Raw genomic sequence first — 19,060 nt, forward strand, 5'->3', positions numbered from 1 at the left:
ACCCTAGGGCAGGCTTGTCAAACGGTTCGGTTTTGGTACGGTACCAAAAATAGGTACCCAATATCGATATTGTACCGTACCGTTTAAGAACCCTATTTTCAATACTGCAATCGTACCGCTATGGTATGGTTTCGATACGATATGAAAATGGTATATAAAATGATATATATATACGGTATGGTATGAAAATGGTATATGTATGGTACAAAAAACGATATAAATGTGATTTTTATAAATGGTATGTATATGAAAATAGTATATATACGATACAAAAATGGTATACATATGGTACGAAAATGGTACGGTTTCATTTTTACATGTTTACACCCCAAAACGGTACGGTTTCGGTACATATCAATAGTATGATTGTAAAAACCGTTACCGTACCGTACCGTGGTCAATACCATTTGACCATACCGTACCATACCGTTTTTGCAACGGTGCGATTTGGTACGGTTTTACATGGGCGGTTTCGATTTCGGTATACGGTTACGGTTCCAGATTGACACCCTTGCCTAGGGTACAGCTAGGCCGGATTGGGTAAAATTTGGAGTGCACTCTGTTAGCTTTCATGTACTAAAATTAATATAGATGAGCTATAGTCTACACCCAATTACATTTCTTAGCTTTCATACACTAAAATTAATATAGATGATCTATAGTCTAGACCCAATTACATTTCTGATGCAAATACATCATACATGATCTTTTTGGCTTCAATATTTATCCTAAATGATTTGTCATGTGATTCACACAATTTACTTTATTCCAGATAGAATAGGTTTTATGCTTTGATGCTCTACAGAAATAAGCCATGGTCTATTTCAGTTAAAGATGCTGCATCATCCGATTGACCTAATTATTTTAATTTTGCAGCACTTAGTTCAATGTATTATTCTTGGAAAATATTCATTTTGTATCCAAAATTCATCCGTAAATTTCTATGTATGAATGCATTTTATTTTTATTTATCCAAAAAAAAACCATGGTCGAGTACCTACTTTTACATATAACAGAACAGGTCAGGTTGGACTGAAATTTTGTAGACATCCCTAAAGCCCCTTGCTCATATGTGAAAATTTTCAAATGGAATTGGTCATTTAGCAAAAAAATAGATCATTGAACAATTTAGGAATTTGACATGGGTGCGAGGGATTACCAAAGGAAAGTATGGGCATACATGAAAGGGTATTATGACATCACAAGGGTAAATGATTGAATTTGGATTCAAAATTTTGCATGTGGTCAATCTAAATCATCTCATATGTATCCAATAATCAAACTTATCATTTCATCCTTCAATGTTGTAGACTTAGGTGTTGGACTAGAGACCCCCTTAGAGGCGTGGGGCTCCTCTGTAACGCAACACAACGTGTAGCGCACATTTGACGCTCTGCATGCCCATGCGTTGCAGACAGGCAGATGGTGCGCTACACGCTGTGTGACGCTACAGAGGACCCAAATTCCCCTTTATAGTGGATTTATTGGTTTTTGTAACAAATGAAGATTGTTGCAATATATTTTGAATAAACTTTGGCCTTATAAGTGTAAAAGTTGCCTCACCAGGGCATCAATATGGATAAGTTTTTTATTTCACAAAGAGCAAGGTAATAATTTTGCATGCTCCAAATGTCCAAGCCCAAGAGTCACACAACCATACAACATTCTTTTTCCCTAATTTATAACACGTTGTGTATATCATGTGAACTTAGTTTCAAACTTTGCTTGTTTCCATGTAAAATGATAGAAAATTTTATTTTTATTTTTTTGTAAAATAAGATTTCTTACTATTTGTTTTAAAATAAAACACAAACAAGCAAAATGCAAAAAATATATATATTATATGGAAAAAGAAGGCTACTTGGTCGCGCCCCCTACGCCCAGACACATGGATGGCAAAATGATCATCCAGCCCCCCATATTAGATACTCGGGCATGTACTCCCATCGATCTCCATGCTGGTGTAGGGGCCACATGATCAAATAGTGTTTTCTCTCCCATATTATATGGAAGAATTTTTTTCATGTACAATATTCACACGAAAATTTTTACTATGCAACAAATTAGGGTAGGAATTTGAAAAATAAATAGAAAAAAATGGATAATTGATAGTCATCTTGTTGGTTGACCAAGGTAGACGTTTAGTTTACTGATGTGCAATTCCATTTAATCCAATGCTGGAGATTTTATATGTTTTAATTCGTGAATCATAATATTTGAACACGTAGCATGGTAGAAAAATAACACATGTCTAGATAATTGAAAAAAAACAAAGTATTTCTTTTTCCAAGCCTTTTCTACAAAAATATAAAATTTACTTAAAAATTGTAATAAGAGAGTTTGATTTAGTCACGCACAAACTATGAAAGGTTAATTAACTAATCAACCTCACGAACTTTGTGATTTTTTTTATGAAAATAAAAATAAGGGGAAAAATCGCAACGTTTCACAAACTAAAAACTAATGCCTAACTAATGTCTCTGTGGGTACTTTCGTTGTTATCATGCTGGTGTAGACGCTACATGACTGATTAGCATCTTTTATCGATAAGAGCATCATAAGTTTTTTCATTCTAGCCCTTATGGACTAGGGCTGAATGAAAAATATGAAAAATCCGAAAGGTTAATACAACTAAAAAAAATCCGAACAACTGACAATGAATGAAAAATTGGTGAATTAAGCAAAACTCACATGAAAATAATGAGTACAACAATTTTTTCATTACAAAAATTCCTTTTACAATTTTGGAGGTAATTTTTCTTCAACCATGATACCTTGACTAAGGGTTCCACCCATGGTGCGGGGAATTTTTTTCCTATAATTTATATGCCTAACACAACCTAAAACCATGATGAAGCCCAATTCAATTAGAGTTTAAAAACACAGAATCAAGATTAGTCCCGGCCAATTTTGATCCGGATTGAAATCCGTTTGGATCATCAACCCATAAAAATTATGTATTTTCCATACCACTATCAGTCCCATGCAGATTAGCCGGAATGGAATTGGCTATTTGTAATTTGTAATGTAAAAAAAAATTATTTTTAATTAATTTCACAAGCAAAATATATGGAAGAAGATGATATATTAATTGAGGTGGATAACATTCTCCCAACGAAAAAAATGAATAAATCAAAGGATGGGAAAAACAAAATAAAAAAAATAATAAAAAATAACCAAAGAGATATTCATCCCATAATACAACAGATCGAACGAATCAGACCACCGTTACAAATTAAAAAGTTACAGCGTCTCCCACATAATCAGAGACATGGAGATGGTAGCTCAGAAGAAGAAGTAACCGGCAACGGCGGCAACACCGGTGATGGCGGAGAACCCAAAGGTTGATGCGCTGCTGTCGTCGGCTTCGTCAGAGGGTCCGGGTGCAGAAGCAGAGGGGCCGGATGCATCGGTGCTGGCAGCGGGACCAGAGGGACCATCAGCAACAGGAGCAGTGGCAGAGGTGTTTGGGGTGGGGGATGGTGGGGATGATGCGGAGGTATCCTCATCAGATGATGGAGATGAGGCAAGAGGAGTGGAGGCAGAGGAGTCATCTTCCGAAGGGGCAGAAGCAGCAGTGGGAGGGGAAGCAGTTGGGGTCGAAGCAACTGGGGCCGAAGCATTTTGTGCTTTTGTGGGAGCGGGAGCAGAAGCCTCTGGTGAGGAGGCCACGGGAGCGGCGGCGGAGGCTTTAGGTGTGGCGGCGGGTGAAGCACCTTTCTTGGGGGATGCTTTAGGTGACTCGGAGGAGGATGCTGCTGCAGGAGCCTTGGCAGGTTCCTGAGCGGATACAGAGCCAACGACGGCAACGAAGATGAGAGCAAGAACAACGAGTTGACGAGCCATCTTAATGTGTTATCGACGGAATAAAATTGGATAAAGTAGGGGAAGGGGATAGAAATTCGCTGGTGAGAAGATATAAGAAAACAAAGAAATGAAAGATAAAGGGAGATGTTTGATTATTACTTTATTGAAAGATAGAACAAACACCACCCGATTCTTTCAAAGAGCAGAACTTCTCTAGTAGATATAGAGAAATAGTGCGCTACGAAAAGAATGAGGAAGCCTTAGGGTGGTAATGGTGTTAAATAGGGCGGAGCGTTAAGATCGTTCGCGTGGAGTACGGGTGTTTGGGTTAAAATTTGTTAGCCTGTTACCACCATCCGCACAGGTGGTGGTTCACCGGATCTCTCGCGCTTTTGCAGGACTCTGGACTCTGAATCCCTCTGGACTCTGGAGGGGAAGAAGAAGAACGGGTCGCGCGTTAAGTCGTTACTAATTAATAAACGTTTCCAAAAGACAAAACTGCCCTCTCCACTAACCACTAACCACTGACCACTAAAACGGGTACACCGTACACGTACACCAACCACTCTCTACGTAATTACGTATCTCAGTAGCAGTGTCTACCGATACGGATAGAGCCAAATCGGGTTGTATTGGGTCACGATCATGGTTTGTGATCTCGGTATTGGCTGGATCGGGATTGGATCGGTTGATACGGATTGGGATCGCTCAAACTCGGGCAAATATGACACGTTTGTCTCTGTTTTTTTATAATTTTTTTTTTAATACATTTTTACCCCTGTCCGTACAGTTGGATCGGATCAGTATCGAGATCGGTCTCAACTGATACCAATCCGATCCGAGCAAAATTGACCTATCCAATCCGATACCTCAAACCATGGTCGCGATATCGTGTGTAAATTTAACGTACACGTGCAAACATGCAGTTGCAAATACACGAGTAATGATCATAATAACAGTTTATTATTATTGACGGTGTAAATGATTTTTTGTTTTCCCAGATTTGTGGGTACTATGAATGGGTTTACAATATGGTAGATGCTAAAGAGAATTATTATAGGTTTATAATGGGTCAGGCAAGTATTTCATTGGTATAATTTCAGCTTAAAATGTTTAGAAGAAATAGCTAAAATTAGAAAAGATAACATTTTATATTTTATTTTTATCTATATTTGAAGGCATTTTGGTAATTTTATTAAAAATTTGAATAAGAGTTTGAGCAACTGTATGTGCTTATTTTCAACTTAAAATTGGTCATTATGTGAGGTCCTTTATTGCATGGACCATCTTATGTAGTGCCAAATGACAAATAGTTTCTACCCAAAAAAAAAAAAAAGTGACAAATAATGAAGCGTTATAATTCACTAGGAATAATGACGCTTAAAAGGACCCATAAAATGAAGAGAAATTCTTGAATGTCTCTGCTCCAACACGGGTTTCTCTCAAAGTTTCATAATGGTATTAAAAAAGAAAAAGGAAGTAGTTTTCTATCTGGGAGTGTGGCCTACGCCATAGGGGTGTCAAAAACCTGGCCATCCCGACCCGGCCCTAACCCCCCTTGAGCCCGAACAAGGCTAGGCCGAACCTATGTCCTAAACAAGGTCGGGTTGGGTTTAGTATTTTGCTGGCCTTGGCAGCACTGGGCCAGGCCTGGGTTGAGGCGTTGGCACTGGCAGGGCCCGCACTCCCATGTGTTTATCTCTCTCCTCCACAAAATAGGGGCAAAGATGTCTTTTCCAAGTGTTGAGACATTGCATGCTTATGTTTATGGTGATTCCTTACTTGTGTTTACAAGTGAAAATGCAAATGCTTATTGTTATTGGTATATACAACCACTCTCTTAAGTCTCATAGTGTGCAAGATAGTTTGTGTGCTTTGGCATGATGATGTATAAGCTGAACTTTATGATCAAGATTCCATCAGTAAAGCCAAGTGGGAGATCATTCGAAGCATTACAATGGGTCAAGAAATCCAAGAAAAAATCTTCATCAAATGGACGTGTCTTTTAGCCTTAGGATTATTTATTACATCTTGTAATCCTAATCCTTATTTATGTGTGACCCTTTCAGCATAGGTGAAGAAATTTTTTCCCTTAAGATCTTATTGTTGATTTATAGGTAATTTAGACATTATTTGGAATACCTTTTAGGATGATTTTGTGAAAGACAAGGAGGGTCAAGTTTGAAGGATCTCAAGTATACCGATGAGCCAAAATTGGAGAAATCATTCAAGGGAGCTTGAGGAAAAAAACCAAGCCACATGAGCTTCAAATGGAAGATTAGTCTTCAAGAGGTAAAGATTCATATTGTACTTGTATTTATATATCTACCTTAGAGAGGTTTTATGTTTAAATTTAATTTACATATTCCCCAAGAGAAGAGAAGAGATTTTGTTTTGAGCTTGTATTTTGTGGTTGAGTTTTCAACACATCCTTTAATGGAGTTTGTAAAGGTTAAATGGGAGTATTGAACCACTCATGTTTGATGTGAAGCGATGAGAAACACCGGGTTTGACGATGAACCAGAGAACCATTAAGTTAACGTGAGTCTGTAAAACAATTGGTGGTTGCATAATGAGCCATATAAAACTATTTTGTAAGAGTTTGATTGTTACCTGCTGAAGCAATCAAAATAATAGAAATGCAATGAGTGATAAAACTTTTTGGAGTGGACGTAGGCAAGGTTGTCGAATTACTATATATGCTTGTCTCGATCTTGCTATTGTTTATTCTCTTACATTGTATGAATGGCTGTTGAGTTCAAACTTGTCTAATACTTTTGTTACGTTGTTTGAACTCAATGTATCAATTGGTTGTTTTTAATTGGTCAAGAATTTCATAATATCCAATTCACCCCCTTTGGTTTATGAAATTTTGAGTTAGTCACTTGCATGTTTAGGAGTACAAGATGATATACAAGATGCAATAGAAATAATCCGACGTCTAACGGATCGGACTTGTCTTATTCCCAAAAGTAATTTAAAGTAAGGATAAAAAAAAAAAATTCAAAATAATTTGAAAGTGACGCCATTATCAAAATATTTGATTCATAATTAGGTTTAGGTTTCAGAACATTATACAGTGACAATTCTCATAAAATATTTGAAACATAAGAAACATAAGACATGGTATATGACTGCCGCACGACTGGTCATTTCCATCTTTCCAGGGGGTGCGGCAGTCATTACACGCACCCATGTCTGGGCATAGGGGCATCATCCACTGACTGGGTGTCGTTCTTTCTCCCAACATATACATAAAACATCATATATTTATATTCTCACCAGCTATTTCTACTCAATCGCTCAAAAAATGAATATCAGCTGCCATTCCTGAACCATCTCTTACAACAAATAACTTGAGCAGCAACCTACCTCAGTCGACTGGGTATCCCAACCACGGCACCAAACGTGCAACCACACAAATCATGAGGAAAGATAATCAAAGGCCATTAAGATAGAGAAGACCAAATACTGCAATAAACAGAAACATTTACAGAAAGAGTCCACAGTACATGAATTGCCTGATTTCAACTCACTGATACACATGAACATAACAGACACCCCCACCAAAATGAAACCCAAAACGATCATGTAAACTAAAACATATATGGTGGTACATGATTCTGTCAGCATACGATTACAAATCATACAAAGAACAGCATGAAAAAGGGACTACTTCAGTCACTGTGCCTAGCTACTAACATTCCAGAATGGACTTCAGATCTCCATAGGATCAACAGATACAAGACCCTCTTGTCTAAATATATAGAAATAATTACTTACAAAAGAGTTCAATTCCCTAACAACCAAGTAGTGTCTCAGCAGAACTACATTGATACACAGCGAGGATTCACAACCTTCATCAAGGAAGCAGCTTTGTAACAGCTAGAAATCGGATGCAGGCCTCTTATTCAGATCCAAAAGAACTAAGCTAGTCTATATTCTAATTTACATTGCATGTAGAGTAAAATATATTGCAAAAACCTTTCTACAACAAATGTGATACAGTGGAGTCCCATCACACACCCCCAAGGGCCCAAAAAAAGAATAATATGTAAACCCACAAAAGCTGCCTTCAAAGAGAGAAACCACAAAATCTTCCCAGCCCACACTAAATGTGACAGCAACCTTGTGTACATTGTAAACTCCCAAACACAAGTAACCTTTACATTTTACCAAGAGAATACATCTGAAACAACTAGACGCTTACAAGGAAGTAACTTTCCCCCAACAACAGGGATTCTTTGAACCTTATTATCACAAATTACAAATCAGAGGAAAAATCCCATGTCACAATGTACAAAAGCTCAACCCCAATTCTTGTGAAGATATAGAGGAAACCTGATGAAATACAAGCTAAATTTGACCAACAATAGCTTTACAAGACTGTTGCAAGTTCACTGATGAAGCAGAAATATAGATGCAGAGCACCAGGACCAATTACATGTTCTGAACCTAGTGCACAGACCATAAACTGCAATTTTAATTTGTGACTGATGGACATGGTTGGTGGGTCCAACATTTAACTAAGATATCCTCTCAACACACTATAACTCCATGATGTCTGGCTCTTTATAGACATGTTCTTGCAGGGAGCACTGCACAGAATTACATTAGCTTATGACAGTGTCTGACGAAAGCATGAACGAACATTAAATGCTACATCAATCAGTTTTTATTTCCTATGCTTGGCGGAGGCCATAACCATTATCTCAGTAATCCAGCGAAGACACCCAGTCCAAAATTGTCTTCTAGGTAACCAACATAGGCAGACGTAACCACAAAAATAAAGAAAGTCCTGCTCCACTCCCTGGATTGATGATAAGAGAAAACCTCCTGCTAAGATATATGAAAAATGAGCCTGCTGAAGGGTGGCATCCAAGAAATTGTCTACCACTCATCATCACCGGCACCCAACTAATACATTTGAAAGGGAAAATACTATAAACATCAAATCTTGAAAATAAAGATGTTCTAGAAGTATTATCAATAAAACATCAGACCAACTTGGTCAAACTCATAACTGCTGATGGATCCCAATCCTCTTTCCACTAGCAAACTATAAAACCCTACCCATAAACATTGATAGATTATGAATATGTCAAATATGCTACACTGTAAATCATTGCGGTCATTACCATTAAAGCAATTAGCTCAACGGTCCTAGAGACAGGAAAGCAGCTGTAATGAGAAAGACCAGTCATCTCAAAAAAATATAGGATAGAATGGTCATCAATATATCTTTTTCTTTTCTTTTTTTGACAGGGGGTGACAAGGATCTATATAACATCAAGGCATATGGTTTGCAACAAGTTTTGTTCCACACTTCCCTTGGGGGCATCTCAACTCCAGTTAATAAACTTTTACTATTCTTGTCTTCAGAAATCTAGTCTTGTTCTTTCTAACCTTTATGTTTTAGATCAGACCAGCTTTTCACCAAGGCAAGAGACAGATGCCTGCCTCAGTATCTACTCAGCCCCAACAAGGACCATGGTAATAAATACAAAATAAAAAGCAATTCTTCAATTAAAATTTGTGTTCTCTAAAGGTACACAAACTGGTATTCCATGGAAAGCGTGTTTAAGAAGGCTAAAGTGTTCTTTCATTACTGGAAACCATCAAGAGGCTTATAACTAGAGGGGAAAGGTATGGCCGTAAGTCAGCTATCTACTGATTGCTATCAAATAACTGTGTAAAAGCTTTCGAGGGTAGAATCTAGCGACAATTATGAGGAACCCAGTCATAAATCTAGTAGAAAAGAAATTGACTGTTGGACCTAAGATATATACTTTGCCAGAAGAGCTGCTACAGAGTAGAGGATCTAACTTACCTTAGGACTATCATCCACCTCTCTGAAACACATCTTCACAAATAATACATCACCAAGATGAATCATAGAGTAAATGTATGGAACAAGATGCTTGGCCTATAACAAAGAGTAATATTGACATGGTTGGACCAAGAATCAGCAATATTGAACTAGTCCAGATTATCGACGCTGGATATGAAGTTGCTGATGCAACTGATCGTGGTTTGAGTTGGCTGAGGAGCCTCCCTATGACACACAGACAATGTGAGGAGGCCGAAGAGGAAATCCACTAAAGTTCTTTTCTGCTTCGGCGAAGAGGACCTTGTTCTGTTCTTGTCTAACAAAAGCTTTGAGCTGACATTGGTAGCCATCTATTGATAGTTTATGGATAGAAATCAACAAAATAGGGGAGTGTTGTGGATTCACTTGATTGCTAGAAGGTGTTCAGGGCTTTGTCAATGAGAGATTGGGGAGATTGTCGACAATGGCCAACCCACTAGCAGAAGCAGATGAACTGGCTAGGCAAAGGAGCAATAAGGATATACATTTCCCAAACCCGTTTAGAGTTATACCCTTTATATATGGCTGCTATTCATTCTTGAACTTTCGATTTGTTTTTGTATCACTTCTATACTTGCCCCATAGACCATTCTTTAATTTAATATAACCATTTTTATACTAAAAAAACTGTAAAAGAACCTCAATAAAACAAACTCTGACATGACTATTTGTAGTGTGGTCTTGAACTTCCTCTTCCCTTCCTTCTAGGAGGTGGACTCCCTCCATCACTTCTCTCTGATGATATGTTCAATTAGTCCAAAAGACAAAAAAAATTATTCTCCCAAGCTCAAGAAAATTGATCCAAATATCTGGCTGTTCCTCCTGTAGCAGCAGCAGATGTATCCTTGCTTTATGGGATAAAGGAGTTACAGAAGTTCAAGTTACTTAGGGTTTTTAGTCCCTCTAACAACGACTACAGAAGAAAGGCTAGGAGGAGAAGAAACAAAAGAGGAGAGTACCAAGCTGTGAACAACGTTGGTTTCATATGCATGTCTTCATGCACAAAACCCGATTTTATTCCATCACAAACCTACAGAATCGTAAAAAGAGGATCTCTCCACATACACCTGATAATAAGCAAATCAAAATCCCATCCTTATGCATTTATCTGGAGAAGTCTCAGCAAGAATTCAATTTAACCCATATTTTATCATATGAGTGAAATTTGGAATTTCTAAAAAAGACAAATAAACGAATGAATTTGAAAGAAATTGTAATGAGAAGTAATCTGTATGGAACTCGCAACGCATCTATTTTGTGTCAGGGGTCTTGGATACATAACCGCTCAAGACACCATCTCACCACCTTTTGTGGAATCAAAAAGCATCTTTTGTGGCTCAGGTAGTCCCCATAAGGATTACTAATAATGACTAAGAAATAAAAATTTTAAAAAAAATTGTTCTCCAGATAAGAAGAAAAGAAGCTGTAGAAGTCCAAGATACTCCTTAGGGAAAATTTCAGTTCCTCTGATTGCAGGTTGGTGTTAGAGAACTGATGCAGAATAGCCTTTTGATATATAGAACTGAAATAAAAGGAATTAGAACAAAAGGCCTCCAAGGTTTTGCCTGATTAGATAAAAGAGAGATTACTGGCAAAGGGATTTAGAAACCAACAAAGAATGGAAGGCAACTGAAGATTGATAAGGCTCAGAGAGAAAAGGGCTAAAGGTCAGCTTAGACGCCAGACAGAAGTAAATGAGTGTTTGAGAATTAGAAGAAGAAAAAAGAAGAAAGAAGAAGCCCGATATTTGCTTAGCTGTCATTATGAAAAGGAAATGGGGCGGGGATGAACAGGCCTTCTGTAGCAGCTATCTAAGCTCAATTGGCATCCCAAAGTGCCAACCTGGTTAGTGAGGTAGAAATGCCAACCTGAACTGGGTCAAACCCATTTGAGAGCCCCCAACCGAGAACCGGGCCCGATTGGAATTTGGGTCTAGTAGGATAATTATAGATTCATTTTCTGAAGTTGGATATGTAGAAGTAGTAGTTTCCTAGTCTAATATTACTTCTATCTGCTTGTATCTACCAAAGATTTCAGATTTGAACAATGGAATAATGAATTGAGTTTGTAAGTACCTACGTGGCCTCTCCCTCTCTCTTCTTCTTCTTTTCTATTCCTCTTTCTTTCCTTTGCTGCATTGCTGTTCACACTCGAACTAAGGGTGTGATTCCTCCTCTTTTCCTTCCCCCTCCCATCTATTATATTCCCTCCCTGTTCTGTTCAATGAACCAACATCGATCTCCATCACCCCTTCCCTCCCTCTTTATAACCTAGGGAAACCCATCACCATCCCCGGGCAACCCTACACCTGAAATTTCAGGCCCAACCGATAACAATTGAAGGAGTTTTCTCCTTCGCGAGTTCCGGGCTTTCCACCTCTTGCTTTGGCTGGAGGTTGAAGATGATAACCCCTCCTCTCCATGATTTGGTTGCCTTATTTTATTCCCCCACTTTCCTTATTGCCCCTCACTATCCCTCTTATCCCTTTATATCCTTCTTTTTGAGTTACTTCCAAGTCTACCCTCACTCAATAAATATAATCCCCACTTATATCCTTTCCTATTGAGTTACCCACTACCCCTTTCAAATTCTGGTTTATTCGAATTTGCCAATCCCCATTGGAAACTTGTGATGAACTACAGATTTGCCACTCCTCCCTTGTAACTTGGGTATTTGGCATTTGGGTTTGCCATGGGCAAACCCAACAGGGTATTTTGAGCCCAGGATCGCATCATAGAATCACTCTCAGGTACAGATTCAACTCCCAATAGCTCAGTTCAAAAGGATTCGAATCAAGAGAGTTCTTTTGATTCTTGTTTGTACCCAGACTAACGTAGAAACAGAGCAACACCCAATAAATTAAAATAGTTCAACTGAATGCAAATAAAGGAAAGAAGGACGGAATAACAAATACAAAGGAAGAGATTTGCATAACAGAACTTTAAAGGAAGAAAGAATAATGGTGGAAATAGAGGCTGATCACACCTGAAACAAGAGAGGGAAAAAGAAATCGACTTAAGCACCCACAGCTCTTGGCAGCAACATGATAATTCAAACAATCCAATCTGCCTATCTCAGTGAGTACTTAAACATAAAAACAATTCAAAATAAAAAAGAACTCCTACCATAAGATAAGAAAGAGTTCATCCTAAACTAAAACTCTTCAAAACAGAACTGTAAGAGGTGTGGAACTGTTCCTAGAGTTTCACACCTGTACAAGCAACTAATAAAAAGGGCGTACCCAATGCACGATGCTCTCACCATTGCAGGGTCCAGGGAGGGGCATACGTACGCAGCCTTACCCCCACTTTTTATGGAGAGGCAGTTTCCTTGTTCAAAACATAAACCTAAACTAAACCCAACGTGTAGGTGTAACTGCATCAGAAGGTCTTCTTAAGGGGACTTTACTTAGTATACCGAGTCTCCAGAAAACTGTGATGACTCAACATCCTTGACAAGTTCTACGAAGTGAATTAAAAATTGACCTTCTATTTACCGAAGCTTTTCTAACCAAATATACTAGTACTTTTTTTTAAAGATACAAACCAAAAAAAAGTGAAGAATATAACTTTTGAGGAGATTTAGATCCTACTATCCTAGGAACAATATACACCCCTCTCTCATTTTCTTCCTAGAGCTCTTGTTCATCAACCAAGGTAGGGTTTTACCATCTCAGACCACATACACAACTTCACCTTTTCAATTTACCTAAATAAAAATTTTTAGCATTTAAACTGAATCAAAAAAAAAAATCTAAGTGCATCTTTTTTTTTCTTCAGTTAGTGCTTCAATATATGTCTTAGTTAAAATAAAACCCCATAATTTACGAACATACTCTAAGCTACGCTCGATAAAACTAGAACTGTTTTACCACATTGAATAAACATGCAGACTAATAATATAATCAATTACTCATAATAATTTCATAATTACATACCTACTTGAGATGTATCTCAAGTTCTCCAGAAATGGTAACCTACAGAAAGAAACTCATCAAAGAACCTAATCAGCTTCAGGATATTAACCCACAGGTTTAGAGCTATAACCATAAAGATATAAAGCTCATGCATGAAGACTTACATGAAAAGGAAGTGATGTGGGTCATGCGGCTGTTCCAAGTTGAACTATTTGCCAGTAAAATCCCTATAGCAGGGACATGCGAGAGCTGGAAATGACTAACACAACTTTACCAACTGATATACAAGCACAATAAGATTTTTTAATGGATAGATAGCACACTAAGAATCATTGAAAATGTTGAATATAAAATGTAGTTCTTTGTGCCCTATGTATCTGAAAAACCAAAAGGCATCTCTTAAGCAGAGATAAGAAAGTTGTTTTCACCTGTAAATCAATGGAATAGTAATTTATTGCAAACATTCATATAAAACAACAAAATCTTACGCATATATATGATGCATACCTCAGAAAGCACTTCTCTCAGATAAAAAAAACAGTTATAACCAAAGAGGTGAAACCAATAGAGAATCTGGGCAGTAGGATACCAAAACCAACCCAAACAGGAATCCACATGACTTAGCTGCTAAGAAGCTTTACTAATAGTTATCAAGCAAATAAGTGTATAAGTTTTGTTTCAAATGATGTTCCACAGGAAATATAACGAAAGAAGAACGAGAAGTAATTCTTCCCTCATGCTGCACAAGGGAAAAACTTACTTTTTCCATCCAGAAGCCACACACTTCTGTTTGTGGAGCCAGCAAATGCAGAAACCAGAGCGAGCAATGATGGATGCATTGGTAGCCATAAATGAAGAGTAACACAACATGAAATGAAGGCATAAGACCTTTAAAGTTTCTTCCATGAAGAAGGTAAATACATAGCCAATTATTGTGTCACTCTGACGGTAGGCGCCTTCTCTTCCCATAGTCTACATCCCTTGTTTGAGACCTGTTATCTTCTTCTTGCATCATACGAGACTTACTCCGATACCTCGAAGAATTCTGCCCCCTATCCCAGTTATCCTCATTATAATAGTCACGTTCTCTCTGACGATGGTCCCTGTAACCATCTTTTTCTTCTTTGTATCGGTGGTCCTTATCAGACCTATCCCAATCCTGGTCCCTCTCATCATGATGCCGCCTATCAGAGCTCCCTGACCAATCACGCTCAGAACCCCTATCCTTCTCCCGGGAGGTAGCATTTGGCCTTCCCCCTCCCCTTTCATGGCTTGCCTCTCCATACCCATAGTTAGACGCCCCATCATCACCACCGTAACTAGACTCCCTTGTCCTTCTTCCATTATCATCCCCTCCCCATCCTCCCATGTTTGTATCAGTCCACATTCCCGCATGATGAACATCCATTCCACTGGTACCCATCATTCCCATTCCATTAGCAACCATTCCACGGCCGAAGAAAGCTGGGTTGACATGCGGAGCCACACCAGGAAGTGCCATGGTATTAACAGCTGGAAATGAAGGAATCATCCCAGGAAAAGCAGGACCTGAGAATCCCCCATAAGCACCCCCTCGACCCATGTACATTGGATCAAATCCTGTACCCATCATGCTCTGAGGATGCATCATCCCACCAGCTGGGCCCCCCAAGACAGGACCGGCAAGGCCTTGCCCATAAGGGCCGCTACTAGCACCGCTTGCAACTCCCCCAGTGCCTCCAACCATGTTTTTTGCTCCAACAGCTCCTCTACCTCTCATTGGTCCTCCACCTCCCGGGCCCCTATTGAGTACTCCTTGACCTCCTCGACCCCATCCAACCTTCCCATAGTTCCTGCCTGCTTCTCCAGCTGGAAAATTCATTCCACCACCTCTCCCTACCCCATCATTTATAGGTCTCCGTCCTTGTGACGGTGACTGAGCCTGCACTTGGGTTTTGTTCATATACGCAGCTCCTATCTGCTTCAAAGTCTGTGAAGTTGCAACATTCACCACACAAGCTCGACCATTGAAGACATGGCCATTCATCTCTTCTTTACATGCAGCTGCAGCAGCTGGATCAAAGAATTCCACTTGACAGTAGCCCTTTGATTTTCCACTAGCTCTCTCATCAAAGAATTTGATTTCCTTTACCCTCCCAAATTGAGATAGCATGCTTTCAAGCTCTGCATCGGTAGTCCACCAATGTAATTCACTCACAAAAAGCATGGTGCTACCATTCTCTACAGGCTGCCGGCTTGGATTTTCATTCATCATTGGACGGTTCATACTGATATTCATTCCAATTCGGTTGGCGGGCATTTGTGGAGCACCAATGCCTGAATCTGGCAACGACAAAGATCCACCAGAAAATTTTCCTGGAACCCGACTAGGATCAACACCAACTTTAGTTGGCATGGCTGCTGATTCTCCAAACCCTGACCTTCCAATTTGAACATCAGAACCCATATCCATAACCCTCTCTTTCTGTGAAAGCCGGTCTGGATAATCACCAGCGGCCCCTTCCAATCCTTTGCCAGACACAAATGCTCCCTTCTTCTGCTCCACAAGATTGGCTCCCATATTGGAGTCTTTACCCTCCAACCCAACTCGAGGGATGGTTACATCTTCCGACCCACCCTGTTCAGCGATCCTTGATCCAGAAACATCAGGTTTCTGAGCTTGTGGCCCACTCCCAGCACCTCCTAAAACCGGTATTTCGGTGCAGTGCAGCTGCAGAAGACCATCACCGACATTGACATCATTGTAGAGATCATCATACTCATCATCCTCCCCCATCATCTCCTCTTCTGCGAGAGCAGAGATTGCTCCACTGCCCTGATACTGCATCTTCTGCCCACCATATTCTTCATCTCCGTAATCTAGTTGCTCTTCGGCCATTGGATCCATTAATGCTAACCCAGATGAACTAACAAACAGAGATCTCCAATCTCCACCTGACAAAAATATAATCCAGACTAGAACATAAAAAAAAAAAAAAAACCGAGAGAGATTTCTTACATCGCAATAAAATCAAGAACAGACAAAAAAAAAAAAAAAAAAAACCCCACCCGGCAGAAGGAAGGGGGATGATAAAAACATGTAAATCTCTACTACCCGGAAAAAATTACTAAATTAAAGGAAAATATGGAAATTTCTAAACCGATTTAAATGCGAAAGGGGAAAACTCAAAATACAGGGAGAGTAATAGAGAGCACCCGGTACCAATCCCATATAGAACAATTTGAAAACAAACATATATAAAACTGCAAAACTTATAAGACCCGCCTTGCAAAATCAGAAGAAACGGCGAAAGTCTTCAATAGCTAAACTGCCAATTCCTTTAGGAGAGGAAAACGACTAGAACATAACAGTTATAAGACACTTGCTCTACTCCTACTAATAAATGGATGTACGCAGATCAACAGAATATCGATCATGATACAGCCGGAGATTCTTACCCCAAAAAAAAAAAAAAAGAGAGCAGAGAGTAAGTGCGTAAAATAGAATATTACGGATTATCTCATAAGTCATATCTTCAGATATTTCTTTTTGACAAATAGAGTGAAGAAGATGTTCAAAAGTTACCTTACCCTTCTACTATGTTTTAGGCTCTTTTGAGACTTTGATTCTCCTAGGCCTTAGCCACCATGGTTCATCATCATCATCTTCTTCTTCTTCTCACAGACTCACACACACTCTGAAACACACCAGTCTCACCTCTCTTGACTTCTGCAAACTTTTTTTTATTTTTATGTATCGTCAAATCTTGTAATCTGTCTAATATTCTAATTAAATCCATGAGGAAGATCGACCTCATCTCTGGTGGTCTTTTCTCATCTGGTAGTCCTCGTTTCCGTATTTGGTTGTTCTCGTCATACGGCTTAGAAAAGAAATCACTTTCCAAAAAAATTGATTTAACACTCCAATAGTAATCTTGGGAAAGTGTTTCCACAAAATGGACCTCTTCTTTACTTTACCTCGACTCTCAACTGCTATCAGACAAACAATCCCTTCCAGTCCCGTTTACAGTCCCGTTTAGTTGCAACTTGCAAGGGAATGGAAGCGAAATAAATTTTGTATTTTTTACCAAAAAGAACTGAAATATATATATAAATATTTTTCGTGGAATGGAAGTGAAATATTTGAATTTCTTGTAACGTATATTTCACAGGGAGCCTCTCTCTTTTCCATACAAACTGCCCAGCAATGCAACCAAACACAATTATTAAATAATTTCCCTTGCCTATCGGTCCTAGCGTCTTGGTCAAAACAGAATAGTTTCGGGCACTAAAAAACGTTTGAAGAAATAACTTGTTTACTAACAATTTAAAAGAAAAAATCTCATGAAAAGGTGACACAGTGGTCTATTTCTACCATGGGAACTGGTGATCTGATAGGTAGATAGTTAGTTCCTCAAATAGTTAAGGGAAAAAGGTGTGTAGGTGTGTCTCTTTCTCCCATGGGAAAGGATAACTCTGCCCCTCCCTCTGGGCAAGGCCGCCCTCTTATCTGAACCGGTGGCGTGCCTAACCTTATTCTAATAGTTATCTTTCATTTTTTTAAGAGAAGTCATCTATCAATTTTGATGACCTATGTTAAATGTCTTCTAAATATTCTGTATTCTTTAAATCGATGAATTCTTTTAAATAATTTTCAAAGTATTATTTTTGTTCACGTGATCACATCATAGTTTAGTGAAAATTTAACAATTGACTAGACCATGATATCCACAACATCCCCCCCCCTCCCAATCCCAAGTAGTTGGTCAAGGCTCCCACCCCCAACCCCATAAAATATGTGTATATGCATATATCAAAAGAAATCGTAGATACTATTGCAATTTGTGGCTAGTTGGGATTAGAGATGCAAATGCATATTAAAATCCAAACCTTATAATTTCTGCCCAAAAAAGCTATTTTTTGAACAAACCAACATTTTAAGGATGTTGTTGTTAATGCATTAATCATACACTATTTCAAATCTTATTTCCAACATTTCTCTACTATTTTGGCTTATACAGTAGAAGCAAACAATTATGACAAGTGAATACAATATATTTATCGAAAATAGATACAGGTAAGCCAACAGAATTTAATGTTTTGATTTTTATAAATCAACTAACATTTGGAGATGTTGGAAAAACCTCAAATAAGACTATCTTTATGGGGGCAGGATTAATATCTGATTGGATTTATACACAATTCTTGTGTGTGCACATTTTAAGCATGAATTATCTAATAATTATCTATAATCACATATTAGCATCGGAGTGGGTGGTTTAGGCGGGATTGGTGATTGGTGATTGGTCTATGAGATTATGGAATCTCGCCTAAGATCAAAATGACTTGGGTTCGAATTCTCAAAATCCTTGAAGGGGTCTTTGAAAAATGGAATCATTTGAAATGCACTTTCACTCACTAGTATTGATTTTTCGTATAATTAATTTGATTTGAAAAGAAAATCATAAGTTTTTTTTTTTTCTGATGGA

The 19,060-nt window shown here is 38.5% G+C and overlaps 2 protein-coding genes across 3 annotated transcripts; both read right to left on the reverse strand.

The window, feature by feature from the left end:
• Positions 1-3,285: 3,285 nt before the first annotated feature.
• Positions 3,286-3,846, reverse strand: LOC122654012 (classical arabinogalactan protein 11-like). Its single transcript, XM_043847984.1, has one exon. It carries the CDS (start codon positions 3,844-3,846, stop codon positions 3,286-3,288), a length of 561 nt encoding a protein of 186 aa, XP_043703919.1.
• A 4,513-nt stretch (positions 3,847-8,359) lies between these two features.
• On the reverse strand, positions 8,360-17,230 carry LOC122653875 (cleavage and polyadenylation specificity factor subunit 6-like). 2 transcript variants are annotated; one of them, XR_006331858.1, is made up of 3 exons: positions 17,163-17,230; positions 14,353-16,526; positions 8,360-8,617 (listed from the first exon to the last, which is right to left on the reverse strand). XR_006331858.1 is itself a non-coding variant. In XM_043847832.1 (2 exons), the coding sequence occupies exon 2, from the start codon at positions 16,477-16,479 to the stop codon at positions 14,530-14,532; it is 1,950 nt and encodes a 649-aa protein (XP_043703767.1). In that variant the 5' UTR covers positions 16,480-16,526; positions 17,163-17,230; the 3' UTR covers positions 13,902-14,529. The 2 variants fall into 2 exon arrangements, 1 of the variants encoding a protein (XP_043703767.1); XM_043847832.1 differs by lacking the exon at positions 8,360-8,617 and having other exon boundaries at positions 13,902-16,526.
• Between the last annotated feature and the right edge of the window lie 1,830 nt (positions 17,231-19,060).

Source organism: Telopea speciosissima, chromosome 3 (genome assembly GCF_018873765.1).
Source record: "Telopea speciosissima isolate NSW1024214 ecotype Mountain lineage chromosome 3, Tspe_v1, whole genome shotgun sequence".
NCBI lineage: Eukaryota > Viridiplantae > Streptophyta > Magnoliopsida > Proteales > Proteaceae > Telopea > Telopea speciosissima.